This window comes from Pristiophorus japonicus, chromosome 15, assembly GCF_044704955.1.
Source record: "Pristiophorus japonicus isolate sPriJap1 chromosome 15, sPriJap1.hap1, whole genome shotgun sequence".
In the NCBI taxonomy this organism is placed as follows: Eukaryota; Metazoa; Chordata; class Chondrichthyes; family Pristiophoridae; genus Pristiophorus; species Pristiophorus japonicus.
The window spans coordinates 177,828,543-177,852,708 of NC_091991.1; the positions used below are offsets into that span (position 1 = coordinate 177,828,543).

At 46.1% G+C, this 24,166-nt stretch overlaps 2 protein-coding genes across 3 annotated transcripts in view; one reads left to right on the top strand and one right to left on the bottom strand.

Moving 5' to 3' along the window:
• The window catches only part of iqce (IQ motif containing E), a 53,987-nt gene extending 38,909 nt beyond the window's left edge, over positions 1–15,078 (top strand). The window contains exons 18-23 of one of the 2 annotated variants that reach the window (XM_070901343.1): positions 1,053–1,076; positions 6,788–6,901; positions 8,494–8,621; positions 10,388–10,473; positions 12,580–12,699; positions 14,780–15,078. In XM_070901343.1, coding sequence (XP_070757444.1) covers positions 1,053–1,076; positions 6,788–6,901; positions 8,494–8,621; positions 10,388–10,473; positions 12,580–12,699; positions 14,780–14,895 — 588 coding nt within the window. In that variant the 3' untranslated portion in view covers positions 14,896–15,078. Of the gene's footprint in view, positions 1–1,052; positions 1,077–6,787; positions 6,902–8,493; positions 8,622–10,209; positions 10,286–10,387; positions 10,474–12,579; positions 12,700–14,779 lie in introns of those variants that run through there. The other variant, XM_070901344.1, reaches the window with a different exon arrangement.
• Positions 15,079–21,381: 6,303 nt separating this feature from the next.
• On the bottom strand, positions 21,382–22,350 carry LOC139225802 (carbohydrate sulfotransferase 12-like). Its single transcript, XM_070856649.1, has one exon. The coding sequence runs from the start codon at positions 22,348–22,350 to the stop codon at positions 21,382–21,384; it is 969 nt and encodes a 322-aa protein (XP_070712750.1).
• Between the last annotated feature and the right edge of the window lie 1,816 nt (positions 22,351–24,166).

A 24,166-nucleotide genomic window follows, 5' to 3' on the forward strand; every position in this document is an offset into this window, starting at 1 on the left:
TAGTCAATAATAATCCTGAGTTCTGATAGTCCAGGTAAATAATTAAGGCACTTCCTGAGTGTAATTCTTTGTGACCGAGGAAGATCAAATTAGAACAAACAGAATAATTGGATAGTACTCGTGCGACTAAATACTGCAAAGTCTTTTCCTCAGAGACTTTTACAAGATTCACAAGGATGATAGCAGAACTAAGAGGTTATAACGATCAGGAAGACTGAACCAACTATGGCTCTTTTCTCTCGGGGTGACCTAATAGAGGTCTTTGAAATTATGAAAGCGTATGATAGGGTAGATGTAAAGAAGATGTTTCCTCTGGCGGTGGGACCAAAACTAGGGGCCACAAATATAAGGTAGTCACTAATAAATTCAATAAAGGATTTAGAAGATTCTTTACCCAGAGAGTGGTGAGAATGTGGAACACGCTACCACATGGAGTGGTTGAGACAAATAGCATCGATGCATTTAAGGGGAAGCCCAATAAGTACACAAGGGAGAAAGGGATAGAGGGATATGCTGATAGTAGGGTGGGAGGAGGCTCATGTGGAGCATAAATACCAGAGACTAGTTGGGCTATATGGCCTGTTTCTAACCTGTAAATTCTATGTAATTCTATATGTAAAAAATCTTTGTGTGGTCAAGGTAGTGTTAGACGACTCGGAAGAGTTGATGAAATTGATGTGAACCTGATTTGGGAGTATTACAGTAAATGCACTCTGTATTTTCTAATTAAGAGTCACAAGGTGTAGACTTGGTTCTTTCTTGTGGACCTCGGAATAGGATGCACAGTGCGACTCGTCAATTACTCGTCGATTCCATCTTTCACACCCCAGAACAATTGTGTCTTAATGTTTAACATTTGACAGTGATGGCTTATCAGTGCAAGGGAGCGTGTGGTACATTCTGATAGCTGTGAAAGGAGAACTGTCTTGTTGTCAATCAATATGGAGGCTGTCCTTTTGGGGAGTTGCAGGTTTTGAGAATGTTTTAATCAATTTCCTGTAATTATAAGCAAGTTTCAATTATGTTCTTTTTTTTTCCATTAACCTGTACAGAAAGAAGACATCGACATGGATGAGGTAAGTTTGTCCTCATGCCAAATAGAGAACAATATTTTGAGTAATATCAAAATTTGTAACTGTAATATAGTTCCATCATCACAGGCAGTCCCTTGAAATCGAGGAAGGCTTGCTTCCACTCTAAAAGTGAGTTCTTAGGTGACTGAACAGTCCAATATGGGAATTACAGTCTCTGTCACAGGTGGGACAGACAGTGGTTGAAGGAAAGGGTGGGTGGGACTGGTTTGCCGCAACTCCTTCCGCTGCCTGCGCTTGTTTTCTGCATGCTCTCGGCGATGAGACTCGAGGTGCTCCTAGTCGACTACTGTGGTAATGCAGTCATTGCTGGTTTACCATAATAAAACATCAGGTGACAGGTCACCTGACAAATTCCTGTGTTAAGAGCCATCTTGTAAAGTCTGAGTGTGTTGTGATGTCGTAAGGAATATACATAGTAACTAAATACAATACTAAGATAATAAGACTTCAAGGAGTGGAAAGTCAGACTCGCCTCTGTTACAGCACTAACTCAGGTGGAGCAGTAAATTTTGCACCAGCAAATGGTTTACGTCTGTTGCCGCAAAATTCATCAGCTGGGCCCTGAGTTTGGAGCAGAGAGCTACGGGAGGCGTTCCACACCTTTTAGGGCGCTAGGCGGCTGAGCAAGTGAAAATCCTGAACTAAACAGCCAGTCTCGGAGTGCCCTAAGAGAGGCCTTGGGGCAGGGGGGGGGAAAGCTGACAAAAAAACACCCAAAATGTAGTGTATGTAGGCACCTTTAGTAATGACTCCACGAGGCAGGGTATGATACTTAAACTGTGTAGACCTGCAGTCCTTTATTTGCAGCTCCTGAGTGATGACAACAAGCTGTGAGTTCCCTTTTATGCTGGGTTACCTGCCGTGTGCAGGCAACCCCTAGATCTCCAGCAGCAGCATCCTCTGGTGTACCAGTGAGGTGTGTACAGTATAAGGGTACATTCATTGTGGCATAACAGTGTTCCAGACATCACACAGTAAACAGGCATGCATACACAACAATACTCCCCCCTGAGCATTTTTTATATCCTTATTGTCATGCCCAGGGGAGGTGATCAGTGGTGGGTTATGAGAGGTTGTGGTGAAGGTTGTGTGGTTGCCAGGTGTGACCCCTGTGCTTGAGGCTGGCCTTGTACGTTTCCCCTCCCTCACACACAAACCAAGTGGGTGTCACTGTTGTGGGATCCCTCGGGGAGGTAACCACGGCAGCAGTAGGTGGTGTGTATACACTGAGATGTGGGTAGTTGTGGGGTGGTGGGCAGGGCCACAAGACTGGGTGGGCTCCTTGTCCACCAATTGGGATGAGGGTCAGGTCATGCCAGGGAAGCTGGAGGGTATTGGCCTCATGCTCCTGGTGTTGGCCCTGGTGGCCAGGGGCTATAGGGCTGGTCTGGTGCAGGTTGCCATTGGTGGTGGCTGGGCTGCCCATTGACCACTGTCCCTGTAGTGGGTCTGCTCCCACTGCCTGTGTGTGTGTCCTGCAAGGGGCATCACATTCGTTCCAAAGGTCCAGGCTACATGGTCAGGTGGCCTGCTGGACCTGGGGGGTCTCCCACAGGGGGATTCCATTGGCATCAGCATGGTCCCTGTAGGACCCAATGTCCTTTGGCAGTGTCCTACCAGTATACATGACACCTTGGCTCTGATCACACATAGTCGAGCCTGCATTATACATTCTAGCATTTGCATCACTTTTGGGTGTCCTGGTTTCAACAGACATGGTTACATTAGGCATTTCACAATCTCTATCATTACTGTTAAGCATAATAAACTTGTTCTTAACCTTACTGACACCTGCATTCATATCATTAGTCACATTAGTTAAACCAGCATCACAATTCATTGTTACATTGCATACATTTTCATACTTGCACCCTTTAATCGCATCTTTAGCTTTAAAGTCCGTGTACTCAAAGAGTTGAAACTTCCCCATTAAATTTCTTTGGTTACCGGTCTCCTTTAAGGGAGCCTTCAAATCCGATTGGCCGCTCGGTGTCATGTGATGCTCCTCCATGCTCACTGGTGGCATGGCGGTGGCCATTTTGATTACAAGTATTTTTCCTTGTGCTGCTGGTGCTGCAGCCATTTCCTGCAGGAGGGCTGTGGTGGTCTTTTCTTCCACAGGGCCACTTTGCCTGATGTGGACCCGCTTCATCCAATTCCTGCCCAGCAGCGTGGAACCGTTGCCGGCTACAATTCACAGGGGGAGTTTGTTCAACACGCCACCCTGGGAGACCTGGACGTCTACACTGCCAACGATTTGGATTTTACATTTGGTATGGGTGAGCAGCTTTGCCTGGACAGGAGACAGTTTAATCGAGTGGCAGGATTCATCCAAATTTTTTCAAAGGTCATTTGGCTCATCACAGACTGGCTCTCGCCCCTGTGTCGATCTCCATAGAGACTGGGACCCCATCGATGTCCACTTCCATCATCCACGGAGAACTTCCGGTGGAGCAGGTAAAGATTCCATACTCTTCTTCCAGGGTTTGAGCAGCTTCATCTTCATCTGTGTCGGAGCCCCGGTGATCAGCCAACTCATCAGAGACGCGGTGAGTACAGCTTTTTCTGCACATTCTCTGAAGGTGCCCTTTCTCTTTGCAGCCTTTGCATGCATAATCTTTGTAGCAGCATTGGTGGGCCCTGTGGTTTCCTCCACAGCGCCAGCACGGGCGGTTTGCCCCTTGTGGCGGACTCAGGGTTGCGGGACTCGGGGCAGCATTTCTGCCTTTAGAAGTATCCATGCGGTGCACTGCACTCACCGGTTTAGAGTCCTGGGTCAGCATTCACCTGGAGTCGCTGGTCGAAACCATGTAGGCCTGGCTCACTTGAATTGCTTTCTGCAGGGTGACCGTGATGTCAGCCGAGAGCAATTTGTGTAGGAGGCCTTCGTGGCCGATTCGATGACAAATATGTCCCTCAGTGCTTCATTAAGGTGGTTGCCAAACTCACACGGTGAAGCTAGTCTTCTTAAGTGTGCAGCATACTTGGCAATTTCTTGGCCCTCAGGTCGCCTGGCTGTGAGGATTCTTTCTTTCGGTTTTAGTTGTTCCTGTATGATTGTTACAAGTTGCTTATAGCTCTTGGTGGTTGTCTTCTCTGGGGCTAGTAAGTCCCTGACGAGACCGTAGATGGTGGGTCCACAACTGCTAAGCAGAATGGCCCTGCGTTTGTTCGGTCGTGTGGTCGGTGTGTCCCCGTCCAGGTTGTTGGCTATAAAGAAGTGTTCCAATCTTTCCACAAAAGCATCCCAATCTTCCCCCTCTGTAAATTGCTGAAAGTTGCTGAGGTTAGACATGTTGAGCGTGTAGTTCGTGACCTCGTATTCCCGTCACCAGTTGTAGTGTGTGTAGGCACCTTTAGTAATGACTCCACGAGGCAGGGTATGATACTTAAACTGTGTAGACCTGCAGTCCTTTATTTGCAGCTCCTGAGTGACGACAATAAGCTGTGAGTTCCCTTTTATACTGAGTTACCTGCCGTGTGCAGGCAACCCCTAGGTCTCCAGCAGCAGCACCCTCTGGTGTACCGGTGAGGTGTGTACAGTATAAGGGTACATTCAATGTGGCATAACAGTGTTACAGACATCACACAGTAAACAGGCGTGCATACATACACAACAAAAAACATTCACAATAAATAACTCACGCTACCACAATATAAATCGCAATAAAAAACAATCACACGTACCTCAGGTCGACATTCCTTACCTCACAGCGGCCGCTAAGCTTGGAACGCCAGCTTCCACAGGCGTTCCCACCAGGGAGCTCTACGGAGCGCTACGGATTGGGCGTGATCCAAATATCGAGCCGGTGTCACAACCAGGGGCCTTGCACACCGGCTCGCCATTTCCGGGCGGTAATGCTCCGCGCCCCCTCGAAACCGGCACCGAATGTCCGGAAGCTGGCTGCCCGCCCGGAACTGCTTACCGTCGTCATTGCTGCCCCTCCAGGGCGCTAACACGGGCAGCAGAAGACCAAACATCCAGCCCCAAGACTTTTGAACCCCTTTCCTCCCTTTGTTACAATGTCATCTGCTGCCTAACTACCCAAGTTTTGTATAAAATTCTTTGGACACAATGAAAGCGACAGATTCCAAGGGACGCCACATCCCTCGCCCTGCTCTGAGCTCCGTGTCAATGTCACGTCAAATGTGACAGAGTCCCAATGCGGAGCACCACAGTACAATGGAACATGTGTCCGATCCCAATCAACAACCACCACCCCCCTGGCCCACACCCACCTTCGCTCCTGGTCTGAGCCTTATTACTACAGAGAGATACCAAGTGGAGACCAGGCGTTCCCTTCAGGGAGAGGAAGTCCTGAGTCATTGTGATTCAGAGTGGAAACTTGTACTCTCGGTCACAGTTGGTGTCAGTGTTGGGGAAACCAAGAAAATGAAATAAAGTGATGATTCTGAAGTAAAGGCAGGATATTTATTTTTGTACCGTACTCTTTCTAGGAATGAGAGAACACAAAATAATTGGTCTGGGGAAGGATTTATTACTCCCAGTTAGCATGGACAAAATCACATAATAGTCAGCCCAAGGTATCAGATCATCCCAACTACTATTGTCAAGCCTGCTTTAAACTGGGAAGCAGCAAATTTGTTTGGCCCCAAGGCTAATCCAACCTCACTTGAATCTTCTCAGAGGGGTTGACTTAAACCGCCAATTAAAGACACCTTTGCTGTCCCAAGTGTCAAGTGCACAGCAGTGCCGACCTACTCAAGCAATCGGACGTAAACATTGCTTATGGAACCAAGGCAGGTCGACGGAGTTAAGATACAGATCAGCCATGATCTAATTGAATGGCGGAACAGGCACGAAGGACTGAATGGCCTGCTCCTGTTCCGATGTAAACTACTGATATAAAACTGGAGGGTAGGACTTGCACTGTCGATAAATTTATCCACACTCGGTGGATGAGGGTGAGGTATGGGACATTCCTCTGGGGCAGATTACAAAACTTTACTCTGCAGCGAACCCACGGTGTACCTGTGGTGCAAGTGCTTGAAACCAACAGCAGTTCCTTAAAAATGAAAACGTTCTTTTTTCCAGCACTATCAACTTAATTAACAGTTCTTTGTCTTTTTTTTTTTAAATGTCTGAAATTAAGAAAGACTTACATTTATATAATGCTATTCACAACCACTGGACGGTCTCAAAGTGCTTTACAGCCAATTAAGTACTTTTGGAGTGTAGTCACTGTTGTATTGTGGGAAACGCGGCAGCCAACTTATGCACATCAAGCTCCCACAAACAGCAATGTGATAATGACCAGATAATCTGTTTTTGTTATGTTGGTTGAGGGATAAATATTGGCCAGGGCACCGGGGATAACTGCCCTGCTCTTCTTCTAAATAGTGCCATGGGATCTTTTACGTCCACCTGAGAGACCAGCCGGGGCCTCAGTTTAACATCTCATTCGAAAGACGGCACCTCCGACAGTGCAGCACTCCCTCAGCACTGCACTGGAGTGTCAGCCTAGATTTATGTGCTCAAGTTCCTGGAGTGGGACTTGAACCCACAACCTTCTGACTCAGAGGCGCGAGTGCTGCCCACTGAGCCATGACTGACACTAAGGAAGCAAAATTATCCATTAAAATCAGCCAGGATGGAAATTCTGTCGGGTTCTGCTTTAAAGTAGACCTCAAGCTTTCTGGGATGAACATTCTACCCTTCTGGTTAACCCTAGGCAGTTACTGTGATTCAAGCGTCTGTACGAGGGCATTTAGCACGGCAGAGGCTCGCGGGAAGGCACTCTGTAAGTCTGAAGAAAGCACCCATTGCCCCGCCTCGACAGAACAAGGTATTTAACACCTTCCCAGAATTTCTGCGATCTTACTCTCTTAACCGGACCTCAATGAAATTCTTACAGGGTTTGACAGGGTAGATACAGGGTGGATGTTTCCTCTGGCTGAGGAGTCAAGAACCAGGGGGGAGTCATAGTCTCAGAATAAGGGGTCGGCCATTTAGGATTAGGATGAGGAGAAACTTCTTCACTCAGAGGGTTGTGAATCTTTGGAATTCTCCGCCCCAGAGGGCGATGGAGGCTCAGTCGTGGAGTATATTCAAGACAGATTGATAGATTTTTGGATAATAAGGGAATCAAGGGATATGGGGACAGTGCAGGAAAGTGGAGTTGAGGTAGAAGATTAGCCATGATCACATTGAATGGCAGAGCAGGTTCGAGGGGCCGAATGGCTGACTCCTGCTCCTAATTCTTAAGTTCATTAATGTGAGGAGAATATTCCTGTTATCATTGTTACAGACCTCACCATTCATATAAAATTTAAAGAAACTAATCTTGATTCTGTTTGCTAAGTTCCAATGTGAAATGAGTTTGTGTCGTTTGAACTCCGGATGCACCAAAGCACTTTGCAAACAATGGGATTACTTTTTGAAGTGTAGTCGCTGTTGTATAGGCAAACTCAGCTGCCAAAAGGTGTACAGCAAGGTCCCACACACAGCAAGTGAATGAATGAATGAACATAATCTGTTATTGATGGTGTTGGTCAGGACCTCGGGAGATCTCCCATTTGGAACCAAGACATGGGATTATTTACCTCCACCTGAGCAGGCAGACAGGACCTGCGTGTAATGTCTCCTCCGAAGGACGGCACCTCCGACAGTGCAGCACACCCAGAGAGTGGTGAACCTGTGGAATTCTCTACCACAGAAAGTTGTTGAGGCCAATTCACTAAATATATTCAAAAAGGAGTTAGATGAGGTCCTTACTACTAGGGGGATCAAGGGGTATGGCGAGAAAGCAGGAATGGGGTACTGAAGTTGAATGTTCAGCCATGAACTCATTGAATGGCGGTGCAGGCTAGAAGGGCCGAATGGCCTACTCCTGCACCTATTTTCTATGTTTCTATGTTTCTATACTGCACTGAAGCACCAGCCTAGATTTTGTGCTCAAGTCCTGGAGTGGGGGTTGAACCCACGACCTTCTGACTCTGAGGAGCGAGTGATACCAACAGAGCAAAGTGATGTATTTGGACTAAAATGGACGAGTTTCCTACTTGATGATCCTAGCTTTACAATTAGTTGTAAAGAGAGACCAGAACTAGGGGCCGTAAATATGATTGTCACTAATAAATCCAGTAGGGAATTCAGGAGAAACTTCTTTACCCAAAGGGTTGCAACAATGTGGAACTTGCTACCACAAGGATTAATTGAGGTGAATAGCATAGATGCATTTAAGGGGAAGCTAGATAAGCACATGAGGGAGAAGGGAATATAGGTTATTCAGATAGATGATGTAGGATGGGAGGACGTCTGTGGGAAGCATAAACGCCAGCATAGACCGGTTGGGCCAAATGCAAATGTTGTGTAAGTGTGAGCAGTTCTGTGTATTTTACATATATGATTCTATATTGATGTAATTATTTATTCCAGAGTCCTCGAGTTTCTCACAGCAGCATTCAGAACCAACTCCTGGCAGAGGACGAGAGAGATGAGGCCGTCTCCTTCATCCAGTCCTCCTTCAGGGCTCATCTGACTCGGACGCAATACCTCAGAGGGAGGTAAGAGTGGGGCTTTGCATAAACAGACCCGCTCCATTATCAAGAGAACAGCCTCCGTGCACGATTCTCTCCCGTTTCCATGTGTTGTCAGCTGTCAGTCTCTATATAGATTTTCCCAGAGCAAGTTATCATTTAAATGGGGAAAGATTGCAAAGTGCTGCAGTACAGCGGGACCTGGGGGTCCTGGTGCATGAAACACAAAAGGATAGTATGCAGGTACAGCAAGTGATCAGGAAGGCCAATGGAATCTTGGCCTTTATTGCAAAGGGGATGGAGTATAAAAGCAGGGAAGGCTTGCTACAGTTATACAGGGTATTGGTGAAGCCAAACCTGGAATACTGCGTACAGTTTTGGTTTCCATATTTAAGAGAGGATATACTTGCTTTGGAGGCAGTTCAGAGAAGGTTCATTAAGTTGATTCCAGAGATGACAGGAAAATCTCTCCTTGCAGGTCTGCTGGACTCTGCTGCCCAACACAGAGGTCTGATTGTGGAAAAGCGCAGCCATAAAGGACAGGTTTCCCTTGTTCAGTTTGCACTCGATTTAACGGCAGATCCGCAGTTTGCTTATATTTAGGAGTGTAGGGAGAGTGTCAGAAAGAGAAAGGCAGGTTAGATGGAGGCCTGCATCAGAACTGTTCTGTCCTGAAACAAACAAATCCCCCAGGGACAGATGATATTTCTCCCAGGGGACCAAGAGGGACTAGGGAGGAGATTTGTGAAACATTGACAACCATGGTCAAGGAGTCACTGGATACTGGGGAGGTACCAGAAGATTAGAAACAGGGTAACGTGGTGACCATGTTCCAAAGGCATGTCAAAATAAGAAATAGGAGCAGGAGCAGGAGTAGGCCATTTGGCCCCTCGAGCCTGGACACAGAGACCCAACACAAACTGGTCAAATTTGCCCGATACCAAACTAGAAGGGGCAGTGGAATCGGAAGAGGCAACTCAGAGATTACAGAACGAACTAGAGAAAATATGCAAGTGAGCAGAACAATGGCAACTGAAGTTTAATGCTGATAAATTTAAAGTATGGCACATGGGAAGGAAAAATGATGTTAATGAAGTTGAAAAGGGAGAGTCAACGATAAACATGTCCACTGTAATATCTAGCCAAAACAGTAAGAGTAGGTGGTCAAACTATGCTCCGACCACACCTCGAGTCCGGTTGGGGTCACCGAGGCACAAGGGAGACGTCTGCGTGTAGGAGACGAGCCAAAGGTCTGGATTATGAGGGAAGACTGGAGGCCCTTGGACTTTTAAGCCTTGCAACAGGGCGTTGGACGGTGATCTTAGAGGTGCCCAACGCATCGAGAAATTACTTCATACTAAACTGTGAGAGTAGAGCAAGAGCACACGTGTTCAAACTGGTAAAAATAAAATTTAGGATTGATATCCAGAAGTTCTTCTGAACAGAGAGTGATCAACACTTGTCGTGGACTTCAGATAGAGTCGTGGAGGTGAGTCCACTGGTGTGATTTAAGAAATAATTGAATGCTGTGGGGGATGGACTTTAGGTTCTTTCTGGTTCCCACAGACTAAGACAGGCTATTTGGGGAGAGACATGAACCTGTCATCTCTTTCAGATGCCAACTTGATGCACCGTGATCTCCACTACCCAGGATTTAAATAACCGAAGCAGTAGAACCACTTTCTGTCTTTTGGACCTTCTGTGCATTTTCAGCATTTAAATCTGGAAAGTCTAAAGGAAAGTTTCCATTTGCTTCTGTTTTATCTCTTTATCTCTCGTGGTGCTGAGCAAAGAAAGGGTCGATCTGCAGGAGACACAAGAGAGACCACAATCGCAGCGAGAAAATCCAGCGATGCCCAGCCACGGTTGAAGTATTCTGGTAGGTGTAGAAAGCTCCTGGCTTGTAGGCTGGCAACCTTTCTTCCACCAAAGTTAGCCGGGTTTATTGTGACCAAGTAAAGCTCCTCACCAGCTTGCACCTACTGTACACTTAGAAATATTTAGGCACTAACGACAGCCAACTGCACTATTCGTGCTTGTTGCAGGGTTTGGAAGGCCTGGTTGTTCCAACTAAAACAAACACTTTCCTATTCCCATTCCCATTCTTCGCAGAGGAATGTTTTCAAGCCCATGGGGAATCAGGGGATGTGGGGATAAGGCGGGAAAGTAGAGTTGAGGTCGGAGATCAGCCATGGCAGAGCAGGCTCGAGAGGTCGTATGGCCTACTCCTATTTCTTATGTTCTATGTGCTTTTCTAGATTTAATTTGGGGTAAGATTCTTATCAAGGCCCTCAAGGGTTTAAGATAAGTTAGTGCCTTGGAAAAGGGTTAATAATGGTGACAAGTTTCATTCCCACTCAGCCGAAGTTCTGTAAAAGAAAGAGCTTGCATGTATCTAGAACGTTTCCCATCCTCAGCGTGCCCCAAAAGGTTTTACAACCAGTGGATCACTTTTGAAGCACAGTCATTGTTGTTTTGTAGGCAAACACGGCAGCCATTCTGCGCACAGCAAAGTCCCACAAACAGCAAATAAATGTTCTTCTCGGCAGCATTGGTTGAGGGAGAAATGTTGGCTAAGGCTCCAGCTGACCTCTCTGATCCTCTTCAAATAGTGCCAGGGGAATATTTTACATCCTCCTGAAGAGAGAGAGATGAAGTAACATCTCATCCGAAAGACGGCACCTCTGACAATGCAGCACTCCCTCAGTGCTGCACTGAAGTGTCGGCCTAGATTATGTTCCCGGGCCTGTAGTGCGGTTTGAACCCACAGCCTTCTGACTCCCAAGGTGAGAGTGCTACCAACTGAGCTAAGCCGACACTTATAGTCTGTTTGTTTACACTTCTATAAGAACATAAGAAATAGGAGCAGGAGTAGGTCATACGGCTCCTCGAGCCTGCTCCGCCATTCAGTAAGATCATGGCTGATCTTCGACCTCAACTCCACTTTCCTGCCCGATCCCCATATCCCTTGATTCCCCTAGAGTCCAAAAATCTATCTCTCTCAGCCTTGAATATACTCAACGATTCAGCATCCACAGCCCTCTGGGGCAGAGAATTCCAAAGATTCACAATCTTCTGAGTGAAGAAGTTCCTTCTCATCTCAGTCTTAAATGGCTGACCCCTTATTCTGAGACTATGCCCCCTATTTATAGGCTCTCCAGCCAGGGGAAACAACCTCTCAGCATCCATCCTGTCAATCCCCCTTGGAGTCTTTCAATGAGATCACCTAAACTCGAGAAACTATGGCCCTCTCCTGTTAAAACCTATAATAAGCTTCCCTGAGTCAGACCAGAATAATAATTATTCTCTCCCCCGCCACCCATTCCTTGCAGTTGGAGGCCAAGCACCTCCATGCAGCAACATGCTAGGGAACTCAATGTAGCCGGGCAGAGTTGATTGAATCTGTCTTCCCGCCTATACTTCAGATCACTATGTGTGGCTCCAATAACTTGCACATCACACTACCTTGATTCATAACTTAAATGACCACGTGTATTACAAGGATGATGCTAGAACTGAGAGGTTATGCCCATCAGGAAAGATTGAACAGACTGGGGCTCTGTTCTGTTTAAAAAAAAAAAGAGAAGGCTGAAAAGTACCCGATAAATCTTTAAGATTACGAAGAGGTTTGATAGGGTAGATGTAGAGAAAGTGTTTCCACTTCTTGGGTGAGATCAAAACTAGGGGCCATAAAAATAAGATAGTCATTAATAAATCTAATAGGGAGTTCAGGAGGAACCTCTTTATCCAGAGAGTGGTTAGAATGTGGAACTCGCTTCCACAAGGAGTAGTTGAGGCGAATAGCATAGATACATTTAAGGGGAAGCTAAATAAACACATGAGGGAGGAAGGAATAGAAGGATATGCCGATAGGGTGAGATGAAAAGGGGTGGGAGGAGGCTCATGTGGAGCATAAACATCGGCACGGACTCGTTGGGCTGAATGGCCTGTTTCTGTGCGTAAATTCTATGTATTCTTGTTGCAGGATATCTTAAAGACGATGAATATAGTGATGAAATAGAAGAGGATATATTCGAGGATGAAGACCAAGAAGAAACAGAACCTTTAAAGAAGCTCAAAATCTCACCAAATAGACCTTCAACGGGTAAGTACTCCCACTCTTGGGTCAAAGGTATTTTTATTTCCAATTCCTTTCCAAACAGTTTCTTCCTCCTTTATTCACCCAATTTTTACCCCTCTTCCTCTCCTGAAGATGCCAACCCTTTACTAGTCTTCGGTTCCACAGGCACTAGGTGTTCGCTGGTAAAGCAGGCAAGGGTCTTGGCAAAGAGGGTGCAAAATGTCACCGTAAAGCCCTCCGCAGATAATAGCCAAGGAATTACCAAAGCTGGCTCGGTGAGTTAAAGGCATCTAACTGGAATCTCGCAGTTATCATTAGGGACTCCATTACCGACACTGAACACTCCAAGCGCAAGACAGGTTATTGCCACAGATGCGCTGCACGCCTTGACACGCTGTGGGGGAGGGGGGAGGGGGAGGGGGAGGGGGTTGGCGGCTGAGAACCCTCTGTGGGTTCGGTGGTTGGAAAAAGACCAGACGACGTCTAGAACAAGGACCTCGCCCACTCCCAGGGTGAGTCCCATGTCAACAGGCCCCTTCCTACAGTATGGGTGACAACATCGATGGAGATATTTGCCTCCCCACGCCCCAACCCCAGCAGCCTCATGATGGCATTGGTCAGTTGGTTCTGGGGTGGGGTGAGGGGGGGGGGGCGGAGGGTCAGAGGGTGGAGCAATCTTTGTCCGACTCAACAGCAGGTCAAAATAGTAGCTTAAACAAAAAAAGTACAACTGACAATGGAGTCGCATTAATTAAAAATTACATTAATAACTACAAATATATAAAATTGACAGGCAGGAGAAGACCAGCTGGTCCATCAAGACTGCCCCACACCTTGATGGCCGGAACATTATGACTACTAAAGACTTCTTCTCACTCATCCCACCCTCCACCTCACCACTCCCTGCAGCTATGTAATCTCCTGGGGAAGGCAAAAAACAGGGGGAAACCCCAGGTCCAACAAGAGAAAAGATTCTCTGCAATAGTCCTCTCCGACGCCCTCAGGCGATGGAAACCAGTCCAGGAGATCACATGGACCAATTGTTATCTATACAAGTGTTATACAAGTCCAGTGTCAGCTGTGGCTCAGTGGGTAGCGCACTTGCTTCTGAGCCAGAAGGTTGTGGGTTCAAGTCCCTGGAGTAGCACTTGAGCAAAAACAAATCTAGGCTGACACTCGCAGTGCAGTGCTGAAGGAGGGCTGCACTGTCGGAGGTGCCATCTTTTAGATGAGACGTTAAACCAAGGCCCCGTCTGCTCTCTCAGGTGGACGTAAAAGATCCCATTGGAGCTACAGGCACAACGTCTCAAATCCGGCGACCTTGGGACCGTGCCGGTTTTCGGATCTTTCCAGATTTTGGAATACATGAAGTAGAATAATGGTGGTGTGGGTCAGGTCAGTCGGGCCGGGTCAAGGGTCATTCGGTAAGGCTTGGACCGATCACACACCATTTAAAATAGAGTGGCGAAGCTGATAACTAGTCAGGCCCGCCGGTTTTTGGACAATAATTCCAGATTTTATTTTACTGAATATCAAATGGGATTTTCTCAAAAATGTCCAGTTTTCAGACAATTCCAATTTTCGGACAGCCGGATTTGAGACGTTGTACCTGTATTTCGAAGAAGAGCAGGGGAATTATCCCCAGTGTCCTGGCCAATATTTATCCCTCAATAAACACAACAAAAAAACAGATTATCTGGTCATTATCACATTGCTGTTTGTGGGAACTTGCTTGTGCGCAAATTGGCTGCCGCATTTCCTACATTTCAACTGTGACTACACTCCAAAAGTACTTCATTGGCTGTAAAGTGCTTTGAGACGTCCGGGGGTCGTGAAAGACGTTATATAAATCCAAGTCTGTCTTCTTTTTATAAAGACACTTACCTTCTATACAATGCGATCTCTGCCCCAATCAGGAACCAGTCCAGCTCCCTTTTGAAGGCAGAGAGTCAGCACTCACTGCACCAGCCAGCAATGTAGTTCAGAAGCTTACAGCTCTCTGGGAGAGGAAGAACCACCTCATATCCTGTCTATTCCTACTCTTAAAAAGTTTAAATAAAAATGTTTGGCATCCAACAACACATGTGGTTTTCTTCACTTCCAGCGAGGTCCAGCCGGAGCCTGCCTCAGACATCCAGAGAAGTGGAATCGGACGATTCTGACGATGTCATTGTTGTTTCACCATCACAGCCACTGAAACGTCAGGACTCCAACTTCTAGAGTCCGCCAATCTGAGCATGTGTGGAGGAGGTGGGGGAGTCAAGAGGGAGGTGGGAGAGTTTGGTAGATTTACAGAAGTGCAGAAATCATGGTGTATGGGATGGCTAATTGTTAAGGAGAGTTTAATCCTATTTTTTACAAAAATTATATAAAACAGATCATTGATTTAGCAAAAAGAGAAAATGCTGGAAATACTCAGCAGGTCAGGCAGCATCAGTGGAGAGAGAAAGAGTTAACTTTTCAGGTCGATGACCTTTCATCAGAGCTCACGAAGGGTCATCGACCTGAAACGTTAACTCTGTTTCTCTCTCCACAGATGCCACCTGACCTGCTGAGTATTCCCAGCTTTTTCTCTGTTTATTTCAGATTTCCAGCAAATGCAGTATTTTGCTTTTGTTTCACAAGATTTAATAATCTTGCTTTTCCATTGCTGCCTGGGTCCTGGAAACCGCCCATGGCATTGTAAATGGTGCAGATTCCCCAGCACTGCACCCTCCACACCGTATGGCGCCACTTCACTTCGAACAGAAGCATCTCTGTAGTGCGAATGCAGCAATAAATGCTGCGGATTCACACCTTGCACCAGCTCTTCCGCTGCGGAGTCCATCACAGGTCGGTGCCCAAAGACTTTGATGGAAGCGTTGTGGCTGGATCCTCACAGGTCGTTGTACCAATCCTTGCACAACCCTTCCAGAGCTCAATACCTGCTGAGCTTTGGACACCGGGTTATTCAACCAACCAAACCTATGTTGTCCTATTAGGTTGTGGCCCAAATCCTGTTCCTTTAGCCCTTAATGAAACAAGCACATTTTTTCCCGCTCCTCAGAACTGTAATTATTCTTTATTCAAATTCTACCCAGCAGCCTTGGTTCCAGAAACAACTCTTTATTAAAAGCAGAAATTGCTGAATATGCACAGCAGACATACCCAGCATCTGAAAGTTTGAGTCGTATTGTAGTCACCGATTCCTGTTACCATTCGGGGGGAGGTGGTGCAGGATGCATGTCTTTCCTACCTTGGGAAGCATCTGGATGCATTTGTCGGCAAATTTGAAATTGCTTGGAAACTATTTCCAAAAGCAGAGCAAGTATTGACACCACTGTGTCAACCAATCATCTCCATTCTGGTCGGGCTTGCGATGTCACTATGAGTAGCCCTATTTAAATAGAGTCTCTACAAACTGCAGCAAGCACAACTTATGGCTGAAACTCTCCGGAAAGTCTCAGGAAAAGCAGGATTATTTCGCCAGCGAAATGCAGCGAGTGCTGGATAGTTACATAATGCAAATTATGTGTGTAAAATCAACCCCAGTTACGTGCAGCAGTGCGGTCTCCAGGCGTGATTGACGAGGGAATTACCCAATCATCTCCATTCTGGCCGGGGATGGTGGTGCCACTTTCTGCAGCCTTTGAAAAGATACGAAGGTTTGGTGCATAAACTGCAATCTGACGCAAGTCCTGCAAAGTTGGAATACCATTTGGAAAAGTTGTGTCTGATTTGGACTTTCATGAGTTTGATTTGGATACTTGTCATTAGGAAGTGTCACACAGCGCTAACACGTAACGTTACTGTGCGACAGGACACATATCTGACCCCGTGTGAGTGACGCAGATCGTGGACAGCGGCTAGCTCCCTGCGTAGGGAGCGGGAAATTAAATTCTGTTGCCTTGCTCGATGGGTATTGAACACCTCACAGTGGTAATCCAAAATGGGCAAGTGAAGGGCAGATGTGCAGAGGATTTAGAAATGTACTGGGGAGAAAATGGATTACGTGCCTATCATTGGAGGGTAAATGCTTTTGATAAAAAGTACTTGCTACCTTTCTCATTTCTGTGCTTCGTGACATTTTTTCTCCATGTTTTTGGAAGCAGTGTGCATAGTGTTTTTTTATTAATTCTCGGGACATGTGCGTCACTGGCAAGGCCGGCATTTATTGCCTATCCCGAGTTGACTTTGCGAAGATGGTGGTGAGCCTTCCTCTTGAACCGCTGCAGTCCGTGTGGTGAAGGTGCTCCCACAGTGCTGTTAGGCAGGGAGTTCCAGGATTGTGACCCAGCGACAATGGAGGAACAGCGATATATTTCCAAGTCAGGATGGTGTGTGACTTGGAGGGTAGTTGTGTTCCCATCTGCCTGCTGTTCTAGGTGGTAGAGGTCACTGGTTTGGGAGGTGCTGCAAAGAAGCCTTGGCGAGTTGCTGCAGTGCATCTTGTAGATGGTACACACTGCAGCCACGGTGTGCTGGTGGTGGAGGGAGTGAATGTTTAAGGTGGTGGATGGGGTGCCAATCAAGCGGGCTGCTTTGTCCTGCATGGTGTCGAGCTTCTTGAGTGTTGTTGGAGCTGCACTCATCCGGGCACATGGAGAGTATTCCATCACACTCCTGACTTGTAGGTGGTAGAGAGGCTTTGGTAGTGTGGAAGAACTATGTATTGGTATCTTAGAGGGATTTGCAATGAGAAAATTAGGTTAAGAAGTTAACGTGATACCTTTTGAACAATGTATCCTATTTGAATGTTTTATAATCATCTGTGCCTTGCGATTTATAGTGAGAGGGGGGGGATATTTATGATATTTTCAGACTCTTAATTGTATTTATGATAATTTGTGTAATATTTTTGTAACAAGATTTATTTTTAATTTTTATTGTAAATAGAAACTTGAAATAAAATGTTCATATTTTAATAATGTTTATGTACTGTTTAAAGAATTGTATTGTATATATTTAATGTGTATTAAAATGCAATTTAACTTAATTAATCTTTAAACATGGGGGGGGCAGAAATTGCCTCTTTCTATAAGGCCCGTGGCCGCCTGAAAGCGGCGACTACGGATCGGTACGGAATGGCTGCTGAGTCTCCGCGGAGGGGCCGTCATTTAAAAAACTGCCCATCCTCGGGTTTGGAGCGGTGTTGGGGCCGGCTCCGCCCGTTTTCCCGCCGTGGCGTGCACGCACCGACCCCGTAACAACCTGCGGTGACCCCTTCCCGAAATTGCCCTGCGGGAAATTGCCCCTTTCCTGGAATTGCCCCACAGGAGCGGTGCCCCCGGCTGTCTGTACCCTGTTTGTGGTCGCCCTTAAAGGGGAGGTAACACTGCCGGCAACGCCATGTTATTTTTTTTTTTGTCGGCCGGCTGCCAGGTCAGGCTGACAGTTATGGCCGCGGGTTCGGCCGGGCCGCCAACAGGCAGCCTGGCACCCCCACTTGGGTACTGGGCCGTTGGCCCAGCCGAAACCTTCCCAGGTGACCCAATGTTTGCCACTAAAATAGCTGCAGAGTTCGCAGCAGACCTCCTGATGGGGAGAGACATTGTGACGCGCCATTGTGATGACATCATCAGCACGGCGCCGATGACTTTGAGCGCCAGCTACTCCGACCCAACCCCACTTCCGCCCTGATGATGAGGCCACTTCTGCCCCACTCCAACACGAAGTGCTGAATTTCTCTGGTTTGGCCGCCCCATACATTGGGGCGGCCGGAACACTTCAAGAGCAGTAGGTGCAACTTGTTTCGGGCGTTGGGCAATTTCAGCCATGGGGATTCTTAACTCATGGAGTCAGACCCTGTCTCGATTGCAGGTCCCATCATTGTCATTAAAGGAAAGAAAGAACTTGCCTTTCATAACTTCAGAATGTCCCACAGCACTTGACAACTAAAGAAGTACTTTAGAAGTGTAGTCACTGTTGTAGTGTGTTTTTCCCTCCAGTTGCGATCTACTTTGAGTGCTCATCTCTCTCCAATACTTCACTCAACAGACAATTCACTTGTTAACTCAGTCAACAACAAGTTGTATTTATGTAGCACCTTTAACGTAGTAAAACATCCCAAGGCGCTTCACAGGAACATTAACAAAATTTGACACTGAGCCACATAAGGAGATATTAGGACAGAGGACCAAAAACTTGGTCAAAGAGATAAGTTTTAAGGAGTGTCTTAAAGGAGAAGAGAGAGATAGAGAGCCAGAGGGGCTTTGGGAGGGAATTCCAGAGCTCAGGGCCTAGGCAGTTAAAAGCACTGCTGCCAATGGTGGAGCAATTAAAATTGGGGATGCGCATGAGGTCAGAATTGGAGAAGTACAGAGATCTCGGAGGGTTACAGGTCGTTACAGAGATGGGGGGGCGGGGGGCAAGGCTATGGAGGAATTTGAAAACAAGGATGATAATTTTAAAATTGAGGTGTAGATCAGCGAGCACAGGGGTAATGGGTGAACGGGACTTTGTGAGAGTTAGGATACGGGAGGCAGAGTTTGGATGAGCTAAAGTTTATGGAGGGTGGAAGATGGAAGGCCGGTCAGGAGAGCGTTGGAATAATCAAGTCTAGAGGGTACAAAAGCATGGATGAGGGTGAATGAGTATTAATGGGCAATTTGATGGTGGAGGGTATCTGAACTGAGTCTGACATCCACACATGCACATTTCACCCCAAGAAGTCACTGGAAAACAACAACAACTTGCATTTATGTGGCTCCATTTCCACCTTCAGGAATGTTTCTTCCCCTTTAAGTAGCAGAGATCTTCAATGGGAATCCCACTGGCAGCCTGCGCTGCACAACTATAACTCAAATCCAGGGGTTAGGGGGTTGAAATTACAAGCTGCCGCTACCCTGCCCTAAATAGCGATAACTCACCCACATCTTTCATAGCTTCCATAATAATGACACTCATCCTGCAAAGTGCTGTTTGAAACATAGAAACATAGAAAATAGGTGCAGGAGTAGGCCATTTGGCCCTTCTAGCCTGCACCGCCATTCAATGAGTTCATGGCTGAATATGCAACTTCAGTACCCCATTCCTGCTTTCTCGCCATACCCCTTGATCCCCCTCGTAGTAAGGACTTCATCTAACTCCTTTTTGAATATATTTAGTGAATTGGCCTCAACAACTTTCTGTGGTAGAGAATTCCACAGGTTCACCACTCTCTGGGTGAAGAAGTTTCTCCTCATCTCGGTCCTAAATGGCTTATCCCTTATGCTTGGACTGTGACCCCAGGTTCTGGACTTCCCCAACATTGGGAACATTCTTCCTGCATCTAACCTGTCTAAACCCGTCAGAATTTTAAACGTTTCTGTGAGGTCCCCTCTCATTCTTCTGAACTCCAGTGAATACAAGCCCAGTTGATCCAGTCTTTCTTGATAGGTCAGTCCTGCCATCCCGGGAATCAGTCTGGTGAACCTTCGCTGCACTCCCTCAATAGCAAGAATGTCCTTCCTCAAGTTAGGAGACCAAAACTGTACACAATACTCCAGGTGTGGCCTCACCAAGGCCCTGTACAACTGTAGCAACACCTCCCTGCCCCTGTGCTCAAATCCCCTCGCTATGAAGGCCAACATGCCATTTGCTTTCTTAACCGCCTGCTGTACCTGCATGCCAACCTTCAATGATTGATGTACCATGACACCCAGGTCTCATTGCACCTCCCCTTTTCCTAATCTGTCACCATTCAGATAATAGTCTGTCTCTCTGTTTTTACCACCAAAGTGGATAACCTCACATTTATCCACATTATACTTCATCTGCCATGCATTTGCCCACTCACCTAACCTATCCAAGTCACTCTGCAGCCTCATAGCATCCTCCTCGCAGCTCACACTGCCACCCAACTTAGTGTCATCCGCAAATTTGGAGATACAACATTTAATCCCTTCGTCTAAATCATTAATGTACAGTGTAAATAGCTGGGGCCCCAGCTCAGAACCCTGCGGTACCCCACTAGTCACTGCCTGCCATTCTGAAAAGTACCCATTTACTCCTACTCTTTGCTTCCTGTCTGACAACCAGTTCTCAATCCATGTCAGCACACTACCCCCAATCCCATGTGCTTTAACTTTGCACATTAATCTCTTGTGTGGGACCTTGTCGAAAGCCTTCGGAAAGTCCAAATATACCACATCAACTGGTTCTCCCTTGTCCACTCTACTGGAAACATCCTCAAAAAATTCCAGAAGATTTGTCAAGCATGATTTCCCTTTCACAAATCCATGCTGACTTGGACCTATCATGTCACCTCTTTCCAAATGTGCTGCTATGACATCCTTAATAATTGATTCCATCATTTTACCCACTACCGATGTCAGGCTGACCGGTCTATAATTCCCTTGTAACTTGTATCCAACTACACTGCTCTCGAAATATGTGAGGTATAAGTCGGTCGGATGAGGCATTAAAACTGAGACCCTGTCTAACTGTTCCAGTGGATGTTTGAGGGACTCCCACGGCACTATATGAAAATCAGGGAGTTCGCCTGGTGTCCTGGCCAACATTCTAACCTCAACTGACATCACTGCAAAAAACAACTGATCATTCATCTCACTGCTGTTTATTGGAAATTAAGGTGCTTCAATGTGATATGGCACTCTTATAGATGGGAGTATTCATTTATTGTACATTATCACAAATAGCATGTTTCCCCAACAATTGGTATTAAAATATATGATTGAAAGAAAACCATTATGTAGAAATAGGCTAATCAGTTCTGCAGGAAGATCTTTAAAGACCAGAAATTGCTTTTTGCTGCTCTTTCTCAGGAAACAGACACTTGGGCTTTGAGTACCCAAAGAGAACAAAGTCAGGTTCATAAACTTTATATAGCTTTTCCCTCCAAGCCATGGGAATGTTTTGAAACCATCGCTCCAAATCGTTAATGGTCGTCTGATTCAAATACTTTGGTGGGGGGCGAATAATGTCCGCACCCAATAGTCGGAGCAAGTGATTGGCATCAGTGCCCAAGGTCTCTAACTTCCCAATAAAATTGTATTTTACCTGACAAGGGTGGCATTGTTGGGAAATTGGACGCCAGTGGTTATTTAACTGTCCCTTCGGTCTCCTGGGATCCAACAGGTACTGAATGAAGTGGGAGAAGGTAGCTTTGATTCCTGCTTTACGAGCTTTCTGGACAGTAGCTGGAGGATTGGGCATCTTCCCATAGTACTTGAGCATGTGGAAAGAATAGTCATAGAAGTATTTGTCTGGGTTCTGGATCTTATCTTGGTACGCTGAAATCAACTGTACGAATGGATGGTAAACTAAAAGAAACTTGACATTATTTTGCCGGAGCACCCATTTTCTGAATGGTCTTTGCTTCTGCAATCTCCTGAAGTAGGCATCTATGGGCCAAGGCCTCTTTACTGGAGTCCGGTGCTCGAAGTTTCGATTCAGCAAATACAGCACTTCTTTCCAAAGAGTGCTTGCCACCTGAGGGTTGACGCAGTAGATAATTAGTTGATTGTTGTTGGTGATGAAGTTGGACAACTCTGTCTTTTGCAAGTCCTCAAAGGATTTGGATTTCCCCCAGAAGGAAAATTTGCGATCGCTGCAGACCTCATGGAGCCTCTTTGTTCTCTCTATTTGCACCAAGCACTGGGGGCAACTTTTGTAATATGTAAGGTTACTGGCCTCAGGTTTGGTGTGACCAGAGAGGGGCACAAAATTCAGACTGATATCCACCCTTCTGCCCATGTGATAGTACAACATGAACAAGGCTTGAAGAACAATGCAGGAGATGGTAGAAATCTGCAAGAAGCTTAACTTGAAAATGCTTTTCCGCCAGGTCAATCCCTTTGTCTCCATGTCTATGGTGGGTCCATGTCTATGGTGTATCTCCTCAGTGCTGTGCATCCCCCAAAGTTCGTTCCCTTAAAAAAAATACACTTTTTATACAACTAAATATTATGAAAACCTTGTAAATCACTGGATAGATATCAGCTCGACTATTGTGTCCAATTCTGGGCACTACACTTTAGGAAGGATGTCAAGGATTTGCAGAGGAGATTTACTAGAATGGTACCAACAATGAGGGACTTCAGTTATGTGGAGAGTCTAGAGAAGCTGGGATTGTTGTCCTTATAGCAGGGAAGGTTAAGGGGAGATTCAATAGAGGTGTTCAAAATTATGAATGGTTTTGCTAAAGTAGAAAGGGTGAAACTGTTTCCACCGGCAGGCGTGTCGGTAACCAGAAGACACAGATGTATGATAATTGCCAAAAAAGCCAGGGGAGAGATGAGGAGAATTTTTTTTTACTCTGACTTGTTATAATCTAAAATGCATTGCAATAAAGGGTGGTGGAAGCAGATTCAATAGTAATTTTCAGGGCTATGAAAAAAAAGAAATACTTGTATTTATATAGGGCCTTTCAAAGTACTTCACAGCCAATGAAGTACTTTTGAAGTGCAGTCACTGTTGTAACATTCAATTTTCACACAGCTAATCTGTTTTTTAGTAATGATGGTTGAGGCATAAATATTGGCTAGGACATTGGGGAGAACTCCCCTGCCCTTCTTCAAAATAGTGCCATGGAATATTTTACGTCCGCCTGAGAGGGTTATAAACAAAGTCTCAGTTTAACGTTTCTTCCGAAAGACGGCACTTCCGACAGTGCAGTGCTCCCTCAGTACTGCCACTGGAGTGTCAACATCTCAATGTATTAATATATTAATTAGCCCACCTATTGATAGACAGGAGAGGCACATGTGGCGACACTTGTGAGATGATAGTGTCCTGTGTATTTAACACAAGGCTTTATTGTAACAGCCCCAGGATGTGCTATTATTCAACTGGATATTGGGCACAAAAGGTCCTGATCGTAAAAGCTGCGAGTTCCACTTACCAGAGAGATGCTGAATCCAAGAAGATTTCTAAACCAGACTTGAAATTTGTAACAATGATATATACATGGAAGTTATTATTTAGGTCAGGCTTGACATAATATTCTGCATTGAATATTTACTTCACACAAAGGATAGGGGAAATCTGGAACTCTTTTCCCCCAAAAAGCTGCTGAGGCTGGGGGTCAATTGGAAATTAAAAAATTTAGATTGCTAGATTTTTGTTTGAAAAGGATATTCATCATCATAAGCAGTCCCTCGAAATCGAGGAAGACTTACCTCCACCCTACAAGTGAGTTCTCAGGTAGCTGTACAGTCCAATGCGGGAATTACAGTCTCTCTAACAGTTGGGGTAGACAGCGGTTGAAGGAAAGGGTGGGTGGGGAGCCTGGTTTGCCGCACGCTCCTTCCGCTGTCTGCGCTTGATTTCTGTACGCTCTCGGCGACGAGACTCGAGGTGCTCAGCACCCTCCCGAATGCTCTTCCTCCACATTGGGTGGTCTTGGGCCAGGGATTCTCAGGTGCCAGTGGGGATGTTGCACTATATCAAGGAGGCTTTGAGGGTGTCCTTGAAGTGTTTCCTCTTGCCATCTGGGGCTCGCCTGCCATGTAGGAGCTCCAAGTAAAGCACTTGCTTTGGGAGTCTCATGTCGGGCACACGGACGATGTGA